Source organism: Columba livia, chromosome 1, assembly GCF_036013475.1.
Source record: "Columba livia isolate bColLiv1 breed racing homer chromosome 1, bColLiv1.pat.W.v2, whole genome shotgun sequence".
In the NCBI taxonomy this organism is placed as follows: domain Eukaryota; kingdom Metazoa; phylum Chordata; class Aves; order Columbiformes; family Columbidae; genus Columba; species Columba livia.
In genome coordinates this window covers 97,306,269-97,332,417 of record NC_088602.1, presented here as the reverse complement: position 1 = coordinate 97,332,417, position 26,149 = coordinate 97,306,269, and the positions used below count along the sequence as shown (strand labels likewise).

The 26,149-nt window shown below is 41.1% G+C and overlaps 1 protein-coding gene across 5 annotated transcripts in view; it reads right to left on the bottom strand.

Annotated features, from left to right (window-relative positions):
• Positions 1–301: 301 nt before the first annotated feature.
• The window catches only part of AGPAT3 (1-acylglycerol-3-phosphate O-acyltransferase 3), a 95,429-nt gene continuing 69,581 nt past the window's right edge, over positions 302–26,149 (bottom strand). For 4 of the 5 annotated variants that reach the window (XM_065069546.1, XM_065069532.1, XM_065069540.1 and 1 more), the window contains 8 exons: positions 18,756–18,982; positions 14,069–14,238; positions 13,705–13,866; positions 10,163–10,316; positions 9,612–9,714; positions 5,773–5,848; positions 4,137–4,335; positions 384–3,449 (listed from right to left, as the gene is read on the bottom strand). In XM_065069546.1, the coding sequence (XP_064925618.1) occupies positions 3,361–3,449; positions 4,137–4,335; positions 5,773–5,848; positions 9,612–9,714; positions 10,163–10,316; positions 13,705–13,866; positions 14,069–14,238; positions 18,756–18,933 (1,131 nt within the window). In that variant the 5' untranslated portion in view covers positions 18,934–18,982 and the 3' untranslated portion in view covers positions 384–3,360. Of the gene's footprint in view, positions 3,450–4,136; positions 4,336–5,772; positions 5,849–9,611; positions 9,715–10,162; positions 10,317–13,704; positions 13,867–14,068; positions 14,239–18,755; positions 18,983–26,149 lie in introns of all 5 variants that reach the window. The other variant, XM_065069512.1, reaches the window with a different exon arrangement.

The following is a 26,149-nucleotide window of genomic DNA, read 5'->3' as shown; positions in this document are numbered from 1 at the left end:
TTTTGTGCCTTCCTAACCGAGAGATGCCACGATGCCAGCAGCCCCAAAGCTCTCCCAGCAGGTTCTTAGACGTACGTAGGTCAATGTGATGACGACTTGGGACAGCAAACCCCAACTTTGAGAGCGACATCGTCGTTCTTCATGACAAATGCCGCCAAGGCCAAGAGCACAGCATCTGTCCACATTGGCCTGAGAACCATTCACATCTTCAGAGTCAATGCTGAGCGCCACGGCAGGCAGCTTGCAAGTCCACACTGGAGAACATGGTATTTAGTCTAAACAATCAAGCAATAAATGAAAGTTCTGAAAGGTGGAGAGAGAAAACACTCCAATAGCTTTAAGTTTATTAAACCTAGCATGGTTGAAAAGCAAAAGACGAAAAACATGATATATTTTTGTTTATTATTGCTTTTAAAGGGCTTGGTCATCAAATATACAAGCTATGTTCTATTAAACCAGAAGAAAATAAGATATAAAATCTATGCTCACTTCTCAAATCCAAGTCACCTGCTAATCTTCATTAGTGACATTAACTTCAGCTATTTCCAGTCATTTTAATTTATACAGACTCTGTGAATGTGTGCGTGTGTGTGTATAAAAACCCCTATTTGAGTAGATAAAATTCAAAATGAAGAGATTTGTGTTGGTTGTGTAGTGTTTTGTGCATTGCTGAATATTTTCCAAATGGTTACTGATATGTCTGCTTAGAAGAGCAAAATTTAAGTAACTGATGATGTATTTATTATATTTTCAAAAAGAAAGCATGACCAGTGAGTTATGATAAGAAAATATGAAATGTTGATTATTCTCCCCTCGATGTACATGCACTAATCCCATGATGCCTAACAGGGAGTTACATGCACTAAGAGGAGAAAAGGATCCCATAAAGAGAAAGGCTCTTCATTCCCTTCTCCTTTAAGTATCTCCCCTCTTCTCAGCATTAAGAAGGGATTTATTTTGTGAAATTCTTGTCATGCCCATTAATATACTGCTCAAAATGTAAATATAAAACAGTGGTCGGCCTGCTTTGCAAGCCTCACTCTGCTAAGCCAGTACAATTTATATATACTCAATATCATGTTCAGGAAGCAAGTATACAGCATTTGTAACATCTTTCTAACAAGCAAGAATTAGATCTATTACTGAATTACTTAAGGAAATAAAAAGAAGAAGAGAAAGGAAAAGAAAGAGAAGCTTACTGCTTTTAGTCTTCTGGCTAAAAAACAGGGAAAAGTCTGAGAGTTATCTTTATCAGCATTTGGAAGTCTGACCATATTTAAAGACAAAGTACAAAAACATCCAGCAAGGAAAACAGAGTCACAGCTAGGCTCTGTTCTTCTGAATTCCCAAAGTATATTCCAAATTCCGCTAACATTAACAACAGTTTTGGATCCTGTCTTAGGGAAGATTTATTGAGGGACAAAGATCACAAACTAATGCTGGGGCTACAGGTACAATGATCCAGTGACGATGAGTCTACCAGAAGACAGACAATGTAGGTCATCCTTCAAATGCTCTTATTGAAAAGACCACAAATAAAAATCAAGTGCATGACAGAACAGTGATTAATGACCCCAAGCAAAATATTTTCTAAGTTACAAAATTGCTCTTCCAGTGTTTGAAACCAGAAAAACCTGTGGGAGAAGAGGTTACAACCCAACTGTTAGAGAAAATATTAAAAGAAGGTAAATTATTACTCTCCTATCTTGGTTACTAGAGCAAAGATGAAAATAACGACGAGTGCTTTGATAAGATCTGCTCTTTACAAAAGGGAGATAAATATTCTAGTGGCAGCTGGGTTAATAATACAGACCCTGAGGGTCAGCTTCTGCCCTCAGCTGTAGATCTGCAACTTGTGAGCCCAGCCAAATGCAGATTGCGGCCTTCAGACTTGAACATACAGGTAGTTCCCATCTGTTACAAATAATTCTCCAGCTATGCACACAGCAGCCATCTGCAATAATCTCAGAACGTGCATTTGTAAAAAAGAGAAAGCAAAAAAGAGAGACAGGTACAGCCATGATTCTGATCTCTAATTTTCAGTGGAAAAAAAAAAGAAAAAAAAAAAAAAGAAAATAAACAAAGGTCAACAAGCAAAACTAAAGATATTTTAAAACCCTGAAGGAACCCAATACTCCTTCTAACGCTTAACAGCACAGCTCACCTTGCAATATATTTCACATCAACATCTAAAGCACAATCAAGTAGAAAGTGTAGCACACCCTGTCCTTACAGCCTAGGGTAAGATCCTGGCTCTATCTGAATCAATGTCGAAACTTAAATGCCAGTATTTGAAAGCTGATTGCTACAGACTTCTCCTTTTTCAATTTTTTGTAAAAGAAGACATTTTGAAAAATATTGTGCTGATTTCTGCTGCTGCCTCCCAGTTCACCAAGAGAAGCTGGCTGAACTGGACTTCAGTGGTGGAAGATGCAAACAGGAATAAAAGGAGAAAACATCAGGACAATTGAATAAATTTCCTTCTTTGCATAACTCCAAATCCTACAGTCACCAGTAATTCAAAAAACAAAACAAACCCAAACAGATTCAAGATTATCATACATGTATGATGTGAAACAGGGCAAACAACACTCAAGACTGAAGTAATATTGTGAAATTAAACAGCCTTGAGCAGTTAGCAGGAGATATGATGAGAATTTTATACTGTTTTAATACTAGTGGATCCGTTCTATGGCATGTGCTGATCAATAACACACTGCTTCCAAACTCCACTATCTGTTCTCTCACATTACAGAAGTTTTAAGACGATGCCTGAAAATAAAAAGTATCAGTGTAACATACAAATAGGATTTCATCTGTAGCCATGACAACACAGCCTATCAAAAATTACTCTAAGACAGCGAACATCTGTCGATTAATTTAAGAAGGGTTGTTTTTTCCTGGCTCATTAATAAAAAAGGTTGGAAATCAACAAACATTACGTTGGCTTTAGCAAGAGGAAACATTCAATGGCTCCTGTTGTAAAAGTGAGTGTAGTGCTCTTGACAGAAACCAGTGTATTCAGTCATCTGAAGATGCATGTGGCCATGGCCAATGCCTTCTTTCATCTCCCCACCCTCAAAATCCCCCAACAAAGCAAGAAAAATTAGTTTCTTCTGCCACCCCACCCCAGATTTTCTCCCATAGTTTGACTATAGTAATCCTTAAACAGGCAGAAAGTTGATGCATTCGCTTCAGTTGATGCCTCCAACTTCTTCTTTCTTGGCTCAAGTTTTATTCATTAATATTAGTCATCAGTTATTAAGAAAAAGATAGTTTCTAAGTGTTTGTTGTTGTTTTTTTAACTGAAGTTAATCAGATACCATAGTCTGTTTATATGTGCTGAACTGCAGCTGTCAGTTATTCCTTTTTCTTGAATTCCTGGTTGCCGTAGCTGGAGCCTTTTTCTATTTCAGTTACTCCTATCAGTCTACGTACTCCAAAGGAAGCTTTAAAATATAACAGAGAAATAGGAGGTATATTAAAACCAGTTCAAGGATACAGGAAGTTACATGTAAACACACAAGCAGAACCAATATGAGTTAACCCAATCCTAAAGACAGTAGTGACTACAGACCAACAGTACACTGCATGTAGCTGCACATGGATCACAGGTTAGGTGTCACTAAAAGAGGGGGAGAATCCAGATTTCAAAATATAATTAATGGTTCTGTGTTGAGTAACAGGCCACTAGTACGCACACTGAAGCACAACCTCCCTTCCCCATTTGTTTTTTGGGTTTGATTTGGTTGGTTGTGGTTTCTTGTGGTTGTTTTTGTTTGGTTGGTTGGTTTTTGTTAGCATTTTCTTGGGGGAGGCTTGGGGTTTTTATTGGTTTGTTTGTTTTTTAATTCACAGAAAAGGCATGCAGTAGAAGTATTTTCTCCTTCAAGCACCATAATAATGGGCTACAATACACACTATTGCTATAGATACTGCTTACAATATGAAAGCAAGCCTGTCTGGATTTAAGCTTTTGAAATAATAAAAATGCTACACAATATAAACACTACAGAGCGCACTCCAAGTACTCTTCTGCAAGCCCCATTCATATTAATCCATACACAGAACTTATTGGAGGTAACGGATCCTGTTACTGGTCACTCTGGGCTTAGCATCTTCTCTGCTTTTATTACCTGCTCCAACAAATCCCAGGAATGCAAGGATAAGGAGAGGTGATCCACTTGCAAAAACTCCAAAGCCAAACGTGAAGAGAGGAGAGAGGAGAACTGTGGCCCAAAAAAGAAAGTTGAGGAGAGTCCATGGTCTCCTACGAGGTTTAAACTGCTGGCCAGGAAATTTGCCTTCCTGATTATACATCTCTTGCAAAGCATCCTGTGAGAAACAGAAGATGGAAGAAAATGTGTTGATAATGTTTGCACCAAGGAATCTGAAACTAGTAAAGTCCAGGACAGCAAGGACAGTATCTTTGCTAAATATCCATCAAGATTACAGAGCTTCCATTTCCATCTGCTGTCATTTATTTGGGCATTTCTGTTGACTGCCAAGGCCACAGTATTAGCTCTTTGAAGACAATCTTGGCCACCATCACAAACTGAAACCACACCAGCTTCTCCACTAGGAAATACCTTAATCTCTTCTGTTAATTGCTCAGGAATTTAGGGCGGTGTCAGGCCAGAGGCCAATTCAAACACTACCTATCTCTTTGCTGGATGCTTTTTCTTTCCATTTTTACTTTCAGAAAGAAAGGTCAGCCTGACTTAGCAAAGCACAGCAGAAAAATGCTGCCTATACAGCTAGAAGAGGAGGACAAAGCACAAGCCAACGAGCAGAGAGAGCTCTGTGCTAGTCATAACCCCAAGACTTCAACAGAGCAGTTGCATCCTGAGCGGAGCCTGCAGAGAGATGCAACCATGAAACACAACACCCAACGGAGCAGCATGCCTGCAGCCTTCCCTCAGCTTGTAAGAACTTTCTGTAAGGCTTCCAAGCTTTACCAAGGATGGCTCGAGATTGGCTTTTTCTTAGTTTTCCCACTTAAGCTGTTTGTCTTTGAGCTTCCCTTATAAAGGGCTGAGAAGCACAAAGAGTTTCTTGCCAATGACACAGCCTTCTGAGGACATACCCTCTGCATGGGAGGGAGCGCTTTAAGGATTCCAGTTACAACATATTGCTACCACCATGAGATCAATATATAGAAAAAAAGACAGAAGGAAAAGCTTTGTGCTGTTTGAAGGCATGCTGACCATGTGCTACATCAGTCCCTGGCAGCAGATCCCAGGGACTGTCTGTACTATGTCACACACCACTGCAGAGGCATTACCAGGAGGCAGAAGGAAAGTGACAGTGGAAGAAACATGAAAGCAAAGGACAATTGCTGCTAAAAGCCAGGGCCAGCTGCCCCGACATGGAGTTATTACTCTTACTCTTCTTCAGTGAACTAAAAACACCCACAGGGAAAATGGAGCTTTCACAAATGTGTGGCAGAGACTCAAGAGCTGAAGAACATAAAAAGAAAGTGGATTGCTATTAGACCTCTGCAACTTGGGCATCTCTCTGAATCTCATTGTGCTTCCCGGCAATTTGAGACCTACTCACTAGCCAGCCCTCCATGGCCAAGGGGCTCTTCTGCACTGCTCCTTCCAGCAGCTTGAGGGATGGCTGCCAAATTATACCTAATATTTCCATCTTTCCTCTCCATCCAGTGGAAGAGTGTGCATCGCTCAGTGCCTTAATACACTACCCCTGTGAAAGTCTCAAAAGAGAGAAGGAGAAGGTGAGGATGAGTGAGGAGAAAGCAAAGTAGTTTACCTTTTCCTGATAAAGCTTATGAAGCCAGTTTGCAGCTTCCTTTTCATCTTGAGGGATATCTTCCAGAGGAAATCTCCTAGATTAGTAGAGAGATTTAAAAAAAAAAAAAAAAAAAAATATATATATATATATATATATATATAAGGGAAAATCCAGGTATTTGACTTAAAGTCTCTACTAGGGAAGATCTTCCCTTCAATGAAGGGCGTAAGCTACAGACAACTGTCACTGAAGGCAGAGGCCTTAATGCAGATAAGAACTGGGACTTAAATATTTAACACCCGATTCTCCACCTAAAACAGATTTCTAAGACAAAAGAAACTGTACAAGCTCGTATCAATTCCACAGCACATTAGTAAAACAAGCAATTCCCATTCAAACACTGTTCTTTCTGCACCGTAACCGTCACCAGTCGATTCACAGTGAGCTCAGACTGAGACACCCAGAGCTGGGAAAAGACAAGCAAGTGGCAAACCCCAGGGTAATTTTTTGTTACATGTTATTAGTGCAAGCCCTATTTCGGAAGAAATGGGAGGGGTGGTTGAAAATCAACTTTGTACCAACTTTAAGGGAAACAACTTCTTCTACAGTGACTTCACTTCTCTCTCCTTGCCTCCCTACAGACTGAGGCGTGCACTTCTGGGTGCACACAAAAGTCATGTCCCACTTCAGGTACTGCCCTGATCTCACCAAGAACATGGACTTTTTAAGAGCCTCTTTCTAGTGGTGAAGAGCCAACCATTTTCCCGCATTTTTTTCCAAGGTAGGCCACTAACACACAGACACAAACATATCGTCTCCTTTCTCAGTGGCACACATCTTGGCCTGGGGTCAATTCAGAAAGAAGTTGCTCTGTTTCTAGAGGGCAGGCACACACCTTCCCCTTAGCTCGAACACATTTTGGCAACACTTGGATTGTTATCAGGGCCCTCTTACAGCATATAAGAATAGAAGGGTGACCTCTGGGAGGGCTCTAGACACAGCAATCCCAGATACAACTTATTTGCTGCTGTTCAACCATGGAATATATTTCCACAGTACAAACTAAAGCCTTTTAGTCTGCAGCAGCAGAGGGAAGATATACTAATAAATTTCTAATAATTTCTGCATCCTGTAAACGAATCGAACACCAGATTATACAGATTCACTTTAATTAGCTCTAATAGGAGGAACTGCTCAATTAATGTAAATAATGCTCAACAAAAGCTCATTAAAAAGTCGTTTCCTAAAAGCTCTCTGACAAAGTCGTCACTGTATTGCTGTCGCCACTAGAGGGTACTCACAGCAATAACATTTGGTCATTGTTTTGGCTGCAATAAGAGTTAATTTTCTTCACAGTAACTTGCATGGGGCTATGTTTTGAATTTGTGCTGGAAACTGTTGATAATACAGGGAAGTTTTAATTTTGTTGAGCAGTGGTTACACAGACTCAAGGGCTTTTCTGCTTCTCACGCTACCCTGCCAGTGAGCAGGTTGGGGGTGCACAAGCAGTTGGGATGGGGCACAACCAGGACATCTGACTCCAACTGACTGAAAGGATATTCCAGACCATGGCATCATGTTCAGCAATAAAAAGCTGAGAGAAGAAGAAAGAAGTGAGAGACATGTAGAGTGATGGTGTTTGTCTTCCCAAGTAACCATTACCCACGATGGAGCCCGGCTTTCCTGGAGATGACTGAACACCTCCATGCCCACAGGAAGTGGTGAATTAATTCCTTGTTTTGCTTTGCTTACATGTGTGGCTTTTGCTTTACCTACTAACCCATCTTTATCTCAACCCGTGAGTTTTCTCACTTTTACTCTTCTGATTCTCTCCCCCATCCCACCGGGGGGAGTCAGCAAGCAGCTGCATGGTGCTTTGTTGCCAGCTGGCGTTAAACCACTGCAGTCATTTAGCTGATTATTTTCTCTGGAGCTAGACAGGAGAAAGACTCGATCCTCTGGAGAGAGCTAAGCTTCTTACCTATGCACAGGTAACTGTGTACACATATAAGCTAAGTCTGCTGGCACATTAAAGACACATTCAACTTTCATAAAAACCTTTAAAAATAGTTTGCTTATTCTCATAGCTTCTTTTCCAAAACTGAGAAAAAGCTTCAAGTATAGAAGAGCATCTTGAGAATGTTGATTCATTCCACAAACATATTTAAAACCAAAATTATCTGCACACGGTCATTAGTTTCTTTAATAGCATACAATTAGTAATTATACCTTGCAACATCATCCTCAACAGAATTTTATGAGCCCAAAGCTCTTCTAACAAAGCTCTTCTGCATTTCTTTTCTCCTGCTACCTCACCAACTTATATCTCCTTTAGCAAGCCATAGGATATTTAACTGAAGGCAGCCGCTCTTCAATGTATAATTACAGAGATGTACATCCATGCATGTGTGCCCCAGATGTAGCTAGGCATGCTACATGCATCTGCCATCAGTATGGAATTACAGGTGGTAACCACCTGACCAGCTGTTTTGCTAACTGTTAAGTTGTCTGCTCACTTTCCTCATCAGGAATATATCTGGCTAGTGTAAATAATAAAAATGAAACTCCTTTCAAATGAATAACCCCATCTCTCTCCCCATCACCTCCACAGCTTGCTTTCTAACTGAAAGACTAATATGTTGTGGAAGTTCCAGTATCTGAAAACGGAACTGGAATGCTGCCCTTCCCCTTCCCCATTAGGGCTGCACTCTGCCTCCTCAGGATAGCATTTCTTCCACAAAACTGTTGCTGCTACACCTTGACGTAATAGGTAATGAGCATGATTCCCTACAAAGTCTTTCACCATTGGGGGCTCTGCACCTGCCTTGTAGAAGTACAATGTACAAGTGCCCCACATCTGCAATATCGGCAATACTAGAGTGGAAAGGTGTGTGGGGAAGTAGCAAGGCTTTTTTAATTTTTTATTTTGTTGTTGTTGTTGTTATTGTTGTGTGTGATTTTTGTTGTTGTTTTTTCCTCTCCCCTCATAAAAAAAAACCCAAAACCAAACATCAACTTCATCACCATAATGTAGCAACATTTTCCAAAGTGTGGGTGAAGTCCCCAGAGAAGCAGAAGTGAACTGTCAAAAGAACCGTGCAAAGAACAACTAGGTCAATTGTCAGGTGCAAACACCAAAGGGAAAATAAGAAATTCAACAGGAAAGGGTTGGTAATTTTTGTGATCACAAGGAAGCCTTTAAAGCAGAAGGCAACAAGAAGAAAGCAAGAAAGAGAATGCATGTGTGTGTGCATGTGTGTACATGTTGCAAGGAGTTCGATTTTAGCAGATACTCTTTCAGGAAAAAGAACAATGAAGAATTTGAGGAATGTATCACCACATTCATACAATGTCTGAATTTCAGTATTATTTAACTTGTAATCTGCTAACCAAACCATGTGAGAGAAGGAGAAAAACTGGCATATTAAGGAGCTTTATGCCATTCACCACAAGAGACTACTCACATTGGACAGGCTGTTTATACTATGCATAGGCTTGCAGGGGACTAGGAAGAGGACAGAACAGTTGGTTTTCTGTTCCCAGCAGGTAAAGGAAAAATGCAGACTAGAGTGCTCACTGCACAAACCTTGGGGAAATCCTGTAACATCAATGTGGTTCTATCCAGGGTTAACAGGTCTGCCCAGTGCTGTCTCACTTGCTGGGTGATATCAAGGGATCTCACATATGAAAATGAGCTAAAGCAAGGGGGAAGCGGTGAAGTCTTTGTAGGCTGCAGAGAAACTTGAAGGACAAGGAAAAGGGGACTACAGCAAATAACATTAACCTGTAAAATCTGAATACACTTCAACATGCCAAAGCATGCATCTTAGGGCTCACCTCCATCATCATATGCTCACCTTACACACATATCTGCTTCATATTTCTTTCCATAAAGGATTCCTAATAGGGATGGGTTCTTGTTTCCTCTGAAATTTAGTGTTACATCATACACTGCTGAAACTGTTACAAAAAAAGAAAATATGGCTATTATATCAGCAATTCTAGCAACGACATTGCTGACATCCTTGCATTAGACAGCAACAGAGCCTTGTGCAAGCCTTGCCTTAATGATGTCAGGTAGGAGAGCCCTTCACTACTTTATGTTTACATGTTGTATTTATCTGTTTCAGCCACCTGACATATTCCCACCTACTTAGCATGTGTGTTACGAAAACACACGACAACTTGATGAACTAAGCAACGATGATATACATGAAAGGTTTAATATTTTTTAAGACTTCTATCTGAAAGTTATGTAGCACAAGTTAACAGCTGTCATGCACAATGATTATTACTGCCAACTCACTAATTGTAATGGAGGTAATCAACAGAGTATACAGTGTGGCACACTGTATATTAAATCACATATTACAATTAATGCAAACAACAAGTAGCAGGTTGCCATTACCTGTTCCCCTGAGACACTGGACAGCAGTGGTGAAACCTTTGGTTCTGGGCAACAGGTGGTATTTCAGTTTAGGCAACCCCTTGGATTCAGCCACCTCCATGCTGATACGATGCTTGGTCTCTGTAAAACGAGTTCCTTCACAGTACAGGAGAAACTAGCTCAACAAGACAAAAGACAAAAACAAGGACACCTTGTGATCACAAGAAAACACACAGAATACTGAAAATTTGTGTGAGATGAACATACATCCATGCACATACACACTTTAATTGCCTAATTTGATCATCAAGTATTAAGCAGAAGTATCACACCTCACAACTCATTCACAATAGATTATATGTAAAGTTTAACAACACTAGCACCAAATTTAAGATGACAAAAAGTCTAACTGGTTATACCTGAAATGTTTACTTTTTTAAAAACAAACAAACAAACAACAAACCCTAAAAGGTTTGGCTGGCTGGTGATGGACTATTCTACAAATTAGAAAAAGTGCTTTAAACATTAGTACATGACAACTTTAGGAAAAAAAATATTAATCACTAGATACCTCATTTAAAATTTGTACTGTACAACCAGCATTACTCATTTGAAGACTGACTTGTTTATCTGAAAGGTTTTCTGATTTTTAGGTGGTTTTGGTTTGTTTTTAGTGGTTTTTTTTTTGCATTGTGTTGTGTTCATACAAAGTGGCACCTTTCCCTAAAACCTTGTTGAAAGACTTAAATTCTCCCACGCTAACTTCAAGCAGCACAAAACACCAATCTGTCCTTCTCCGGCCTCTCTATTGCCTCTGCTCTACCCAAGAGACTAGAAGCAATGCAAAGCCAAGAGCACACAAACAAACCCCAGGGGTGAACTTCTGTTTATCCCTGGCCTTTTTGAAAGGTGGACATCATTCCCATTGCACCAAGCAAAGGAAACACTGCTCCATCTCAACACACAAACCTCTGCATCCCAGGTAGGTAACAGAAGGGGAGAAGGGCAGGTTGCTGCAGTATCATGCAATGCTGTAATGCTGCAATTCAAATGCAAGACTTGTCAAATGCATCACTACATATCTGCTGTTTGTCAGTACTGTGGTTGCTAAACTTTTTCTCAGTAGTGTATCCACATACTGTGCACCACAAAAGGTAAGTTAAATCAATATTACAGAATCAGAATCACAGAATGGTTGGGGTTGGAAGGGACCTCTGGAGATCATCTAGTCCAACCCACCTGCTAAAGCAGGTTCACCTGGAGCAGGTTGCACAGGAATGTGTCCAGGAGGGTTTTGAACGTCTCCAGAGAACCAGACTCCACAGCCTCTCTGGGCAGCCTGTTCCAGTGCTCTGGCACTCTCAAAGTAAAGTTTTGCCTCATATTCAGATGGAATCTCCTATGATGTGTCTGTGCCCCTATCGTTGGGCACAACTGAAAGGAGTCTGGTCCCATCCTCTCGACATCCACCCTTGAGATATTTGTAAGCATTGATGAGATCCCCTCTCAGCCTTCTCTTCTCCAGGTTGAACAGACCCAGCTCTCTCAGTCTCTCCTTATAAGAAAGATGCTCTAGGCCCCTAATAATCTTCAAAGCCCATCACTGGACTCCCTCCAGTAATTTCTTGTCCTTCTTAAACTGGGGAGCCAAGAACTGGATGCAGTACTCCGGATGGGGCCTCACCAGGGCAGAGTAGAGGGGGAGGATAACCCCCCTTGACTTGCTGGTCACAATCTTCTTAATGCACCCCAGGACACCATTGGCCATCTTGGCCACAAGGGCACATTGTTGACTCATGGTCAACTTGTTGTGGACCAGAACTCCCAGGTCCTTCTCTATAGAGCTGCTTTCCAGCAGGTCCGCCCCCAACCTGTACTTGTGCGTGGGGTTATTCCTCCCCAGGTGCAGGACCCTACACCTGCCTTTGTTGAACTTCCACAGACAGAAGAGTTAGACCTGCCAGAATGCAGTGAAAGGATGGGAGCTGGTCCTGCAATCTTCATTTGGCCATCGAGGGCACATTTATTATGAAAACCTGACCAACCACCACCACCACATGGTGAGGACAGCACAAGGTACAGGGTCAGCCCCAGTCTGCAGTGCAAGCTCTTTCCTCTACACCAAATTCTCACCCTCTTCTACACCAGGGCGCAGTGATCCTTCTGGACCAAGGGCGCGAGTGAGGTATGGACTGCACTGCAGTGCACGTCTGGGGAAGACCTCACAAAGGAAGGTTGTGCCACCAGCCCTGATCGTGGCATTTAGAATGCACAAAAATTTGGAAATCGATGTATTCAACTCAATTTTAATCATGATTTTAATTACGAAGCAGGAAGTCTTGATTTAAATAATCAATGCTAACTGCGTTTTGCATTTATATTTTCTAGTTGTTTTCCCTAGAGACTAGTCCTTGGTTCTCAATTGTAGAATCACTGAAATGTATAGATTTGCAATTAAAGTATGGCCTTGAGAGTTTTTTAATTAGCAGGGTTTTTTTCTTTTTTTTTTTTTTTTTTCTTTTATTTTCAACACTGACCAGGAGAATATATTAAATGTCATTCCTATCCATATATTCAAGCAATCAAGTAGTTTAAAATACATTATCCAGATTCTTCTTTATCTTTGTAGTGACAAAAAAAACCCACACCAAAAAAACCCACACAAATGACGTATTCATAATATATTAATTAACGCTTACTATTTCACTATTCATTTTAACAAGCTATACTTGCTAATATTGAAAAAAAAAATATCACTTAAAATGCACAAAAAGCCTCTCAAAACGTTTTATGAGCCAAATAACTGCACATTATATACACTGCTATACAAGCAAAGCAGTAAATTTATCAAATCTTTTGCATTTAAAGCTAAAAGAAGGTTAATAGGTTGATTATACCACTGTGTTACTGCAGTAAAATCTAACAACTCTACACATAATGAAAAACAGATGTTTCACCCCTGACTTCAAATAATGTCAAAATAAAAAGGAAAAGCATAACTGCAAAAGCAGATGTAAGCTTGCCATATGTTCTCATTGAGGTGTTTTGGGAAACCTGTCATTTCACAGATCAATGAACACACTAATAAGAACTTCCTAACTAAGTTTATGGTTTGTTCACCCCCTCCACCCAAACTCACTTATTTCTCCAGAAAAGACTCTCTTGTTTATGCATAATTTTAGGCTACCTCAGAAAATGTAGCTTAAGGTGATATAGATTTAGCAGTCAACTATGGGCTGTTATTTTTTTTAAAGGTAAAAATAAGTGCAGACAAAATTAACCAGTGTTACACAAGCCTGATTTATAAATTATCATCAAGCTTGTAATCATCTATGCAAGCTTCTAAACTGTTTCCCAAATGACTTCCCTCACCAACAGGCAAACAGAACACTTTCCCTTATCCCAAAAGACCTCCTGAAACAGAACACATGTTTACCTTGACAAAACTTGAAGAAAGTAGTGAGCTGACCTTCTCCTGATATAAAATGCTACAGTACCACATGAGTATTTCCATCACCATTTCAATTCTAACTGTTGATACTAGAGCAGGAACTTACACTTACCCACATATATTCAGGATAATCAGCCAAACGTTTTAATCCTGCAATAACTGTATCTCTGTCTTCTTCCCATTTCCTTTTGCAGAAAACAATCTCAAGGAAGTACCACGTCCAGCCAATTAGGGGCACATATAGTAGCTCTTTCTTAGCAAGAACTTTGGAACTCTTGGAGAAAAACAAAAATAACAATTCAAAAATGTAATTTGCTGATTTGTACAACAAGATGAAACAAAGACACTAAAGTTAAGATGAAGAAGAGTTGATGGAGTTATAGCTGGAAACTCAAATGCAAAGAAACCGTATGTGTGTGGGTTTTAAACAGACCTGTAGTCCACCAGATGAAGGAAAAGGTCATGGCCTCACATACCCCTAGCACTCCAAAGCGCTCTGTCATAGTCCAGCCACACAAGAAGTCGATTTCGAAGTTGTGATTCAAGATGATGATGACGTGTTCTTTCCCAAAGGTGTTCACCGTGGCCTCGTCTGAGAACAAGGTGCACTCTGTGCCTGACCACCATTCCAGCAGCATTACCAACTCTGACAAACACGATGAAGACAGAGAGAGGAATTAGGGGCGCTGCTACAGAAAGCATTTAGCATTTCATCTCCAGCCCCATTCAGTGCCTCCTCTCCTTTGGCTCCCAATAACTGTCACCTTTTCAATCCAACCAAATAAAGATGAAATGAGAGCTTAGATGGGTATAAACCAAATAACACCATCATCCTTAAGCAGCATTTAAGGCACTAGATATATGCATTATGGATAATTTAACGAGTTTTTAACAGTGAAAAGTTTGCACATTGTATTACAAATGTGAAATTTCATGATCACTGGAAAAAATACTCAAAATTTGTGCCTGAAAACAGACAGTTGAGCTGTTGATTGCTCCACTAACTGAGTACAGTTTCTCCCAGGTGGAACACAAATTATGCACAGATGCAGCCTAATGCTTTTACACAACGTGAAACAAGCTTTATGGAGGCAAACAGACCAATAGAGGGCTTTTAAAGGGATCCGGTGCCATCGATCTTCTGCAACAGATTTTAATATTAGAACACAGGACTCTAATTGTTCTGTATTATGGTCATCAACACAGAGTCAGAAGCACCAGAGAATTGAACTAATTTATCAAAATCCCTGTGAAAAGCCAGGAATGGTAAATCGTGTCTTTCTTTTACTGCAAAAGAAAGAATAAGGCTTTCTGCTCTGTCTTATCCATCTTTCAATATTCCAACATCTGTCTTACTCCATGCTGAACGTTTCCTTTGTTACACACTCTTATTTTCCACTTCCCCTTTTTTTAATCTTAAAAAACCCCTTCTCACTTAAATTTAGCACACAATGAATGTAGTTGCTATGGTTAGCCTATTTCTCTCATTTCAGTACAACCAGGCAGATGGAAGGCATTGCCTGTATCATGGGACAACTATAAAGAGTATGAGAATAGTTCATTCTCCCAGTAGAAAGATTTGCTTCCACGCAAACTGTAGTCATTGGTATTTTCTCATTTCAATGAGATATGGATGCAATCAAAATTTGGTTGCACAAACATGGCAGTTAAAAAGTCCAACTTTTTGTACATTACTACAACAAGCTTGTAGGGTCAAAACTGGAAGGTGGCCCCTTGGTTCCCTATATCAGGTTCTGCCACATAGCATTTCAGCTTTGCATTGAGAGTGGAGGCAGTGCCTCCCTGTGCAAGGGCTTCTGATCAGTGGAAGCACAACAGGGTAATCCACCCACCCTGCTAACTAAGAGTGGGTTCAATTCTGCACGACGTCACGTAGAAGGCAAACACAGTATTTAGGTCAACAGCAGGGAAAATCAGTCCTGGTCTGCTGAAGACACACAGCTTCTACAACACTAGTTTTTCCACCTGTATTCCCTGCGTGCCCACTTATCCACCAGGTTGTTCCCCTGTATCATTTCCAAGACTCACTCAATTTGGAGCCATGACAAAGTTATGCCACTTGCTGATCAAGAGAGCGCAACCCTGGTCAGCTGGAAATACAGCAAAGACAGAATAATACTTCATACCAACCAGAGGTTTCTGTCATTGCTTTCCAGCTCCGTCTCCTTTGTGAATTATGTGATCGCTTACCTGTCTTGCTCTGGTTATCCTGGCTCAGTAAAAAGGGAAAGAGGACAGCAAGAGCGTCCTCAGTTCAGAGCTACGCTCTTCCAAGCTTGTGGCCAGGAGAATGAAGTAGTGGTACCAAACACAGGGTAGCATTCTGCATGATTTTCCCTTTCCATTGCTGTCTAATTACTAAGGAGGAACATCTCCAGTTCTGCTGCAGTCGCTGCATTTTCTTATTAAAAAAAAAAAATAAATGGATGCATTTCTCTTCAAAATCAGAAAAAAATTCTGCATAGGCAGGTATGGATGATTTTTTATAGAGCATTTCTTGTACCATTCACTCTAAAACAGTTGAGGAAGCTTTGCAGAGAGATTTGCCAGAGTTCATACTGCGAGAGGAGGGTTGATAGGTCAGAGAATTAATATGAAGGAATGGATTGTCCTTTGCAAGTGTACTGATAAATGAAGTGATTATAACTGGAAGTGGGCTCACTTACTTTTTTCTTTTGGTATGTGGGTTACAGCTATTTTGCATGGCAGCAATCCTACTGATGCTACAGCAAGCCCATCCTTCTGAATGAAGTGATGGTAACACTTGTGCTGCTTGGGATACCTCCTGTAGAGGACAAGCAACACTGTGCTACAGACAACCCCCTCCTGTAGCTGGGGGTCCCACAGGCCAAAGCAGGTGGGTTTATGGCCTTGCAAGCCACCCAGAAACAAGGCAAACCAGAGGCACAGTGCACTCCTCAGTTTAAAGTACTAATATTTGAGAGACTTTTTTTGAAACTGGACTTAACCAAATGCTGTGTGCTCTCCAAAGGTGTGAGTCATATGAAGGGAGCTGATACAGGAGAGCCTGAAGTACAGACCATCCAGCATGCATCATATGTTGCAAAGGGTTTACATTGAGGTCAGGGCACACCAGACATTTTTTTCCCCAAACATCTGCCATGAACACTGGATAGAGTCTATCTCCTATCTCCTTCTGAAGCTTTGCTTTATGTATCTGAGAAGAAATACAGTATGAACAGAGCCTGGTTTTCAGCAGCCTAGACTACACAGCCAGATACACCATCACCTGCGTATCTACTTCTGCACACCAATCCTCTGCCAGGTGGGCACAGCAGCAGCTTCTGTTACAGACAGCTCTGATATGAACACCTGCAGCCTAAAACTCAACAGCTTGGAGTAAGTGAGCAAAATGTAGCATCTGGAACAGAACACCAACCTTCAGGTTCACTGCTAAAAGGCTTCCACGTAATGAAATATATTTCATTATGAATGGCAACATTTGAATGGCTGCATTTACACAGCTTACTCAATTCTTTATAAATCACAATTGAAGTGCATATTCTGTCAGCTCTTCCATTACAGGCCATCAGCACTCTGCAATCCCATATAACATTTACATTAATTTTCATAGTTTAATTTCTCAGTCATTTAATTTATAACAGGCTATACCGGAGGGGTTATCCTAGATACAACGCAATTATATACTCAGCCTCTCCAAAGCTTTTCGAACAATAATGTAGGTTTTTCTAGTGTATACAAGACAGTAAGATAACAGCATTTAAAACATGATTTTTTTTCCATGCACAATGCTAACTTGTAGAAATCAAGGGTTTGAACCCTTGTGCCGTTACAGGCACAAGCAGCTCATACCCTGAGAAAAGCCAGACTATTAGTGCAACTATAGTTTTCAGGATAAGGTCAGACTTTAGCTTATTAAAAGCACATTAAGAAATTCTTACAAGCAAATTAAAAAAATCCCATATAACCCCACCCCCTTCCAATCAAGCTAATTCTTAAGTTTCTACCTGTAAGTTCTTCCACTATAATATCTCTTCTCCTGACAGTTTGCCTGCCACTCTCTATTTGATTTCCTTTCTCCTGTGCTTCTCAGACAACATTCTCAACAGGCAGGGCAAAAGGCACGGGAAGGACATGGACAGCAAGCTTAAAAAGAAACTGAACTATAATAGATACTTCAGAGAGTTTTTGTTGGTAGTACTTCACATTGTCGATCTGAGAAACGTGGGTGCCTGTCAGTGGACCGCTCAACTGTAATTTAGGTACTCGTTTAGGTGACTCATTTACATGAAGTGGGAGTTGGATGCTGAGCTGAGCACTAAGGTAAGTGGCCATGCATACCAGGAGGGGACAGAGAATGGAAACAAATTAGATGATTCACAGCTGAAACAGGAGGTGACATTTGGACTAAGGAGCCTTCTAAACATCCATTTCAGAAATCTACTCCGCTGTTAAGCCATATGAGGAGGAAAAAAAAAAGCCATCCACTGGGAAGAAGTTTTGCAAAGGTCTATAAGAAGAGAGCAAAGCAGCTGCACTCACTGTAGAGCCTTCCCACGGGCAGAAGAAGAAAAGAAAGACAAATTGCTCACAAGAGGAGACATTTGTGTCACAGATGGACGCTGTAGGGTGTCAGAGGGCTCTAAAGCTGACATACAGTTCAGCTATAAAGGCGTCTACACTAGATACTTTAATGCAGACATCTCTCTTTGCAGACCACATAGTTGACTTGAGCTCCTAAGTGGTCGATATTGCCCATATGCTCAATACCTGAAGCGTTCTCTGTGAATTCCCCCTTCCCCATCACTTAGCACAGGCTCTGATGCAGGATGAAAATGGTATTGACACAAAATCAGCAATTTTGTAACAGTAAAGATAGGGTTGGGGAGAAGCTTTAATACCCACTTCTTTTAAATAACAGAGTGATAATATGTATGACTCACTTTTGCATATTTTCCCAATATTTCAGAAAAGATAGCTGCTTTAAACTGCTCTGAAAGAGTCTGCATCTGACTTATCATTTCTCTCTCTCGCTCTTGTGTTTGTTTGTGTATGCATACATGTGTCTGTGTATATATATACTCTTTAATTAACAAAAAGAGAAACAAAAACACCCGCCTCCCTGCCCCCAGCCCCCAGGTCCCCTTCAAGCATACTCACGGCTCCAAAGCGAATAGGCAAGGCGACAGTTTACTCGGCGATAAAACTGCTTGTTTATGGGCCAGAGGACTAGTGTGCATAGTTGAATGAAGTTAATGATCAGTCCACTCACGACAAAGACAAACCCAATGAGGAGGTGAACTATGGACTGGGTCTTCAGAAAGGCAATGAAGCCCATGATAACCACTCAGAGGCGCGTGCAAGGGCCGTCACTCAAAATAATTGTCCTGAAAGAGAAGGAAAAGAATCAAATGGAGGCTGGTTTTACAAGCCCTGAGGAAGGGCCAAGCAGGAGCCCTTGAACAGTCCATACCACTTCAGCAACAGGAACCCAGCTCAATAAACACTCTGCTCTCCAAGCCTGCCTCGTTCAGGTCTTCACGCAATCAACTGTTGATGGTGCATATCGCTTCCCAAAATAGCAAGGAATCATTATTTGCAATTTACAGCCCACTAAGAAGATTATTGTTTGCTGAAGATGTATCTCGTACCTCTCTTCAAACAACAAAATCATTTAATTGGACTTAATGCTGGGAGGAACACAGAGCCCTGCACTCCCAGTGAAGCCATCGAGCCCTGATCAGTAAACAAGTTGCACCATGACTGCTGGACCTTCAGGGGTTGCTGTCCCCAAACTGCAATAGGACCCTTCATCCCCCACACCCCATAAACAGCATCCCAAGCCTCTGGAGCTGTGTAAATGAACCCATGCTTCCTGGCTTCAAAGCCAGCACCGCTCTGCACATGCTTCTCCTGAATAAGCACCAAGTGAGAGCTACTGAGACTTTGTTATGTGTTTGCTTTGACTAGAAGAGCACAGCAGCCCATCTGGGGAATGGGCTCTTCATCCTGCAGCGAATTTCAGGATGAAAAGGGCAGGGCTGGTCACACAAGAGCATCAGTCTGGCAAACACCAAGGCATGGAAATGGAAATTTGGTATTTCCACATGCAAAAACCATGCTGGAGCAAGTTTAGTATCTTCTCACTTAGTCAAAACGCAGTTTCATGATCTAATATACCAGTTAGTGTGTGTGTAGGAAGAAAGTAAAATCATAGGAAAACCTTATGCTATGCAGCAACACAAACTTCCATCTGGAAAGGGATTTGGTGCAGAATCTTGATCCCACTGCCTTAGCCAGAGTACTTAACCTGGAGCATGTACCATATTTACACCAGGTGCAGAAAGATGGGTGATGTATGAACCAGCAGAAAGTCATAGCAGCTTAGACAGACAAGTCTGATCCAATACAAATCCTGCCAGTACAAAGTTAGCCCAATAAAATGTATTTAACAAGCCACCAGACTGGGTTTATTCCACACCCTGCATTACCTGGCACTGGCCTTTTTGACTTGTTGGGTATTAGAAGTCCTGCAACTAGGCCAACCACAACCTCCATGTCCCACCCAAAAAACAAAAGCATGACCCTAATTTTCTGCCACAACCAAATATACTCTGACTTCGCCAGTGTTGCAAATAACCAGAACAACCAGTAGATGGTAACAAATACTTTTGACAAGTCAAGCATCTGAAGGTGATGCAGAAGTTCCCGAAGCCCAAAAATAAAGTATCTGCCAGCTGTGAGGAACCAAACGATTTCCATTTGCCACCTGCTTATAGTGTAGTGCTATTTATAAAACTCAACAGCAATTTTACTTGGGAAAGCTTGTTTTCTACTGTCTCTTCTACAAATCAGGTAATGCCTTTCAATGCACAGAGTGTCTAGCTTTTGCACTAAAATCTACTTGCATCATTAGAAAACTACCCACTTCAGAAGTACATTACAGAGGAAAGTCTGCCTACAAGTTTAATCAGCTGAAATTTAAGCTTACAATGAGTAATCTAAATTTTCCCAATGTTCTCCTGTAAGAATCACAGAATGTAAGGGAGTAGAAGGGACCTCAAAAGATCATCTAGTCCAATCCCCTTGCTGGAGCAGGAATGCCTAGATGAGGTTACACAGGAATGTGTCCAGGCAGGTTCTGAATGTCTCCAGAATAGGAGACTCCACAACCCCCCTGGGCAGCCTGTTCCAGTGCTCTGTCACCCTCACTGAGGAGTTTCTTCTCATATTTAAGTGGAACCTCCTGTGTTCCGGTTTGTACCCATTACCCCTTGTCCTATCATTGGTTGTCACCGAGGAGAGCCTGGCTCCATCCTCATGACACTCACCAATTTACATATCTGTAAATATTAATGAGGTAACCCCTCAGTCTCCTCTTCTCCAAGCTAAAGAGACCCAGCTCCCTCAGCCTTTCCTCATAAGGCAGATGCTCCACTCCCTTAATCATCTTTGTTGTCCTGTGCTGGACTCTCTCCAGCAGTTCCCTGTCCCTCTTGAACTGAGGGGCCCAGAAATGGACGCAATATTCCAGATGTGGTCTCACCAGGGCAGAGTAGAGAGAAGGGAGAACCTCTCTGGACCTACTAACCACCCCCCTTCTAACACACCCCAGGATGCCATTGGCCTTCTTGGCCACAAGGGCACAGTGCTGGCTCATGGTCATCCTGCTGTCCACCAGGACCCCCAGGTCCCTTTCCCCTACAATGCTCTCTAATAGGTCACTCCCCAACTTATACTGGAACCTGGGGTTGTTTCTACCCAGATGCAAGACTCTACTCTTGCCCTTGTTATATTTAATTAAATTTCATTAAATATCTCATTACTTTTTTCCCCGCCCAACTCTCCTGTCCAGGTCTCGCTCGAATGGAAGAAATATTTCTTCCACTAACATATTATTTTTAGAACAGCTGTTGGGAAGCAGAGACTTGTGTTTAAAAAGAAACAAATGAAGCCCTCCTTCCTCTCCCCTCCCCAAAGAGCTGCAGGGTACAGTTGTCTCATAGAGCCAAATCACCACACCAGTGTTCACATGTATGGGAAATAATCATGGTATTTGACATTTGACTCCCTAATGCGCCTCATTTATCTTTTCCACTGGCACGTTCTTCAAGTCATTGTATTAAGTACTGCCAAACATTAAACACCAAGTTTTTCACTTCCAAGATCAGTCATTCTCCTCATGTGGTCTTTCTCAAAAAACAGTTCAAACAAACCAGAAAAGAACGATTACCCTTTCTCTCCCCACACAAGTGTTTCCTGAATCCCTACTTGCCTCCATACAGCCACATGCAGGCAGCTTTGCTGATGACCATGTCAACCATATTCATTAGCCTAGTACTTGCGGCCTTGGCCTTTCAGTGCACAGTTTGGCCCATTCCAGACAAGGGCCCAAAGTGCATACAAACAGCATGAGAAAGAATAAAAACGTCAAGTATTATCTTAAATTAAAATGATTTGACTCCACTTCCACGCCCTCTTCACTTTGAGCAAAGTCTGGAGCACTCTGGTGTTTGTCCCTTACATTAAGGACACTGCCATCTTACAGATCCAGAAGGACACATCCCTTTTTACCAGACAGAAGGCTGAAGCCATTGCAACATGTTGCTTCTCCAGCTTTGTTACACGCAGAAAACGGTTTCCCATCCATGTGCTGATGCCATGCACCAGCACTGTGCCCCGCTCACTGGGCACTGCCTGGCTCTGGTAGGAATCCAGAGCTGCATGGCTCTGGCTGGGGATGTGGCACAGTCACCTTGTGTGCCTGCCCCTGGGGTCACTGCAGCCCCATCCACCTGGGGACTGCACGTCCTACCAGTATTGCTACAGGGTAATAAGAACAGCAGCCAAGGGACATCTGGCTCCTCTCTGGCACCTTTCAAGGACATTATTTGCCCAGGTGCTCCATAAAGCACAGCTGCTTTAATTGCCCCTCCTCTTAAAATGGACAGGGATCAACTTAAAAATGGGGTAGTCTTCTTGTCTGATCCTTCCAGTTTCAGTGCTGGATACAGAACCTGCAAGTGTTCCTTTTGCCAATGCCTCGTTTAAATGTATTTGACTTTTAAGATAACTAGAAGTTAATCTTAACCCAGGAATTCTTTACTTTTCTGCATTCCTGCCTGTGTAGGACAGCCAGGCAATTCAAGGACAGGCCACCAGGCAAAGGGCAGTCAGCAGCTGTTTTGCCGAATCCTAGGGTCAGGCTGGGGAGAGGATCAGGAAATCTATTTGCTGAAACAAGGAGAAGAAACATTTCTGCATCTGACACATATATTAGGATCAGCTAAGTGAAGTGTCTAGGAAGTAAACATCTGCCCTATCTTAAAACAGCAAGTCCTAACATTATTCATTTTTGCTTTTTTAAAGCACATCCATATCATGCACATATTCAAAGACCTGCTAGTAAAATCTTTTCTTCTCCCTTCTTTTCCTAAAGTACCTTATAACTTCACAACATGGGCCTTCCACCACAAAACCCCAATTTCTTCCTGTGCAGCCACACTGAGAACTGCGGGCAACTTTAGTACCTTCCTCACTTTCACATCCTTACCAAGTGCCTGCTTTTCACAGCCACACTGCAGGATGTAAAATTTACTATTACTAGTGTAAAACGCAGCTCAAACCAAACAGCACTCTTCCATTGCCTTTTAGTGCCTTCCCTCGCAGGGCTGCTTGACTTTCATAAAGTCAGAGACCACTCCCCATAGTATTGATCTTTATTCTCTCTGACAAAAAAAGTTCTGAAATGCTTTGCAACCTTCTGGACTCCCTCCCTTATTTATGTACCTCTCAAGGAAAAGTGCAAGGAGGCAGATGAGCTACAGCTTTCTTGTGTACAAAGTTGTGTCTTGAGGCGCCACATTTACATGGATTCTCTGGTATCCAAAAGATACTAATGCGACTCTCAGTAAAAAGAGAAATACAACCTTTTTATAGATTCATGAAAAGTACTAAAGATTAAACTGCTTTGAGACTTCTACCTCTCTGTTAAATGCGACTGAAATGTGCTACCAAGTTCAAAGCTGTTAGAAGGGAGAATGACAGAGACAGCGTGATTGCATCAGGCTCATTTCATTAAGAAATCAGGTTAAAAAAAACAGTTCCACAATGTGAACTAAGCACATTACAGCCATTTCATGAAATGTAGTTCATGTAGTTTTTATGAACTCAAAATTAAAAATTAAGTCATTAATCACTCTATAATATCATATTTCCAGTTCGAGCTCCAGGTTTTAATTAATTTATTGATGTCATGTGTGTACAATCCCTCCGAAGTCCACGAGGTTTGCATGAATATGAGCATGAAATTAGAAATTGGTCCACTGATTCTAATATTCCAACCTAGTGAGAATTAATGTGTTTGACAACAACAAAAACTGTGGCAGCAGGTACTTACATCCCCAACCTTTTGTCTTCAGTTTTTCTGAGCATGCTGTTATTTAATTTTCCAGCTGCTTCCTCTCTACCATACCATATTTATCTCCACGTATAAAACTAATTACAGATATCTTTTGCTCTGAATGCATTGCCATACCCTGAATTCTGGTATTTTACCTACCTCATAACACTTTTGATAGCTGAGCAATTGAGTGAAACACTCACAATACTGAATTCTACCTTTTACCATTGTATTTTAAAATACTGTATTTTTCAGATTGAGCTTTGTAAGCCTCCTGTCCGTGTAATTTGGCAAACCCTGTCTATGAAGAATAGCTAATAATATTGCAAGTCAGCAGCAGTACAAAAAAGGGATTTTGTTGGCCATGTCTCATCAAGAGTTTCCTCACAATTTTTCAGAATTCTACAAATTCTGCTCATCGGAAACACACAAGTAGAATAAAAAACTTCTTTTTTTTAAAATTCAAAGTGAGAACTATCTGTTCCATGAGCTGCTTCCTGTGTATGAGGAGGACAGGTACAAACAGCAGCAGACGAGCTGAAGGAAACACCTCATCTCTCAGTATACTCTCTACCCTCTAGATTTCTCTGATGACCCGACTCAGGCTACTTCTCTCTCAAAAGCAGCTGTGAAAATCGCCAGCATAAGCATCTTTTCTCTCATTTCCCCTTACAAGATCATAAAAGCTAAGAATACTAACCAGCTACCCAACAGTCAAGGCAGAGATGTGAAAGAAAGCTTCCAGTGCCACTGTCTATACTTATTTGGTGGATAAATAAAAGTACAGGTCCCAGTCTGGTTATTCTAGCATCCTTCAGAAGTACTACATTGCCAGGTGCAGCAGATTATTTTCCTGGACATTTCTGGGACATACCACACAAAAATACGTTGAGTATATGAGTTGTGTTCAATGCTTACAAGTAATTACCTGTTACCCCTGTTCCTTGTAGAATATGTGATACTTCTTTTAGCTAAAAGATAAAGTGCAGTGGCTATCCAGCTTTTAGAAGTGTAACAATACACTCATAGCAAATACCCCTGATGAAGGACAACATTCAGGAAGAAAGTAGGTAATTGATGGTCTTCTACATCCTTCACTGTATCACATCTGTTTCTGGGAATTTGGAAGCCTGACCCACATGATACACAAGTCATACAAAATGAACAGACATGGTATTTACCCAGCGCTTTGCCCCAGACTGCAAAAAGCAACCCGAGGCTCCTGCCCACTCTGCCATGGCACCACTGAAACCAGTCTCCACTCAGGCCTGATTTATTTTGGAAGTGTGGTTTTAGCTGTGGTTGCCAGTGGTTCCTTCTAAGTTGGTTAGAAAGCATAGCTTAGATCAACAACAGTGAGTCAGTTTAGCTAATAAGCAAATGAAAGGAAATAAGGTATAACAACTTTTGGTACCCATTTGAACAGTCTGTACTAAGGATTCTCCAGATATGCTGTCAAAATAGACAGCTATTCAATCACATCCCACATAGCATTACAAACTGTCTGCTACAGACCTAGCCTTTTAAACCTAAGCATGACAGGAAGATTATCTTTGTTTCTCACACAATATAGGTCTGATTTCCCTGCACATCCCCCAGTGAAATGCAAGGCTGATTCAGAAGTCATTAAAATTCCTGCTTGTCATGAATTTCTAAAATGGAACTGTATAGAAGAGGACCTTAAGCCAAACTTAGGTCACAAAGATGCAGATTTGTTTTCGAGTTGTGAGAACTAGGAATACGATCTCAAAAAGAAAAAATGTTACCCAGTTACCACCATGAAATTAGATGAGAATTTATTCCTTGAAATTTTGTCAGTCTCAGTTTTGAAACAGCACCATAGCCAGCTTCTAGAAAAGGTCAAGAGTAGAAGATTATCACCACTATCTGTCCAAAATACGTTAATTATTTTGGTCTTGATCTAAAGCTCATTAAATCCTAGACACTTCCACTACTGTCAGTAGATTTGGCTCAATTTCTGTAGAGATTTTTGACAAGATTAATCTATTTCCCTCAAACAGAATGCCTTTTGCTTGACTCATCATCCTAATGAGATGCCAGTACTTCAAGGCACATTGCTCTGACATTCATCACCATTTAATGGGCATACAGAATGAGGAATAATAGGTCCTGAAGAAGTTATTTAATTTTC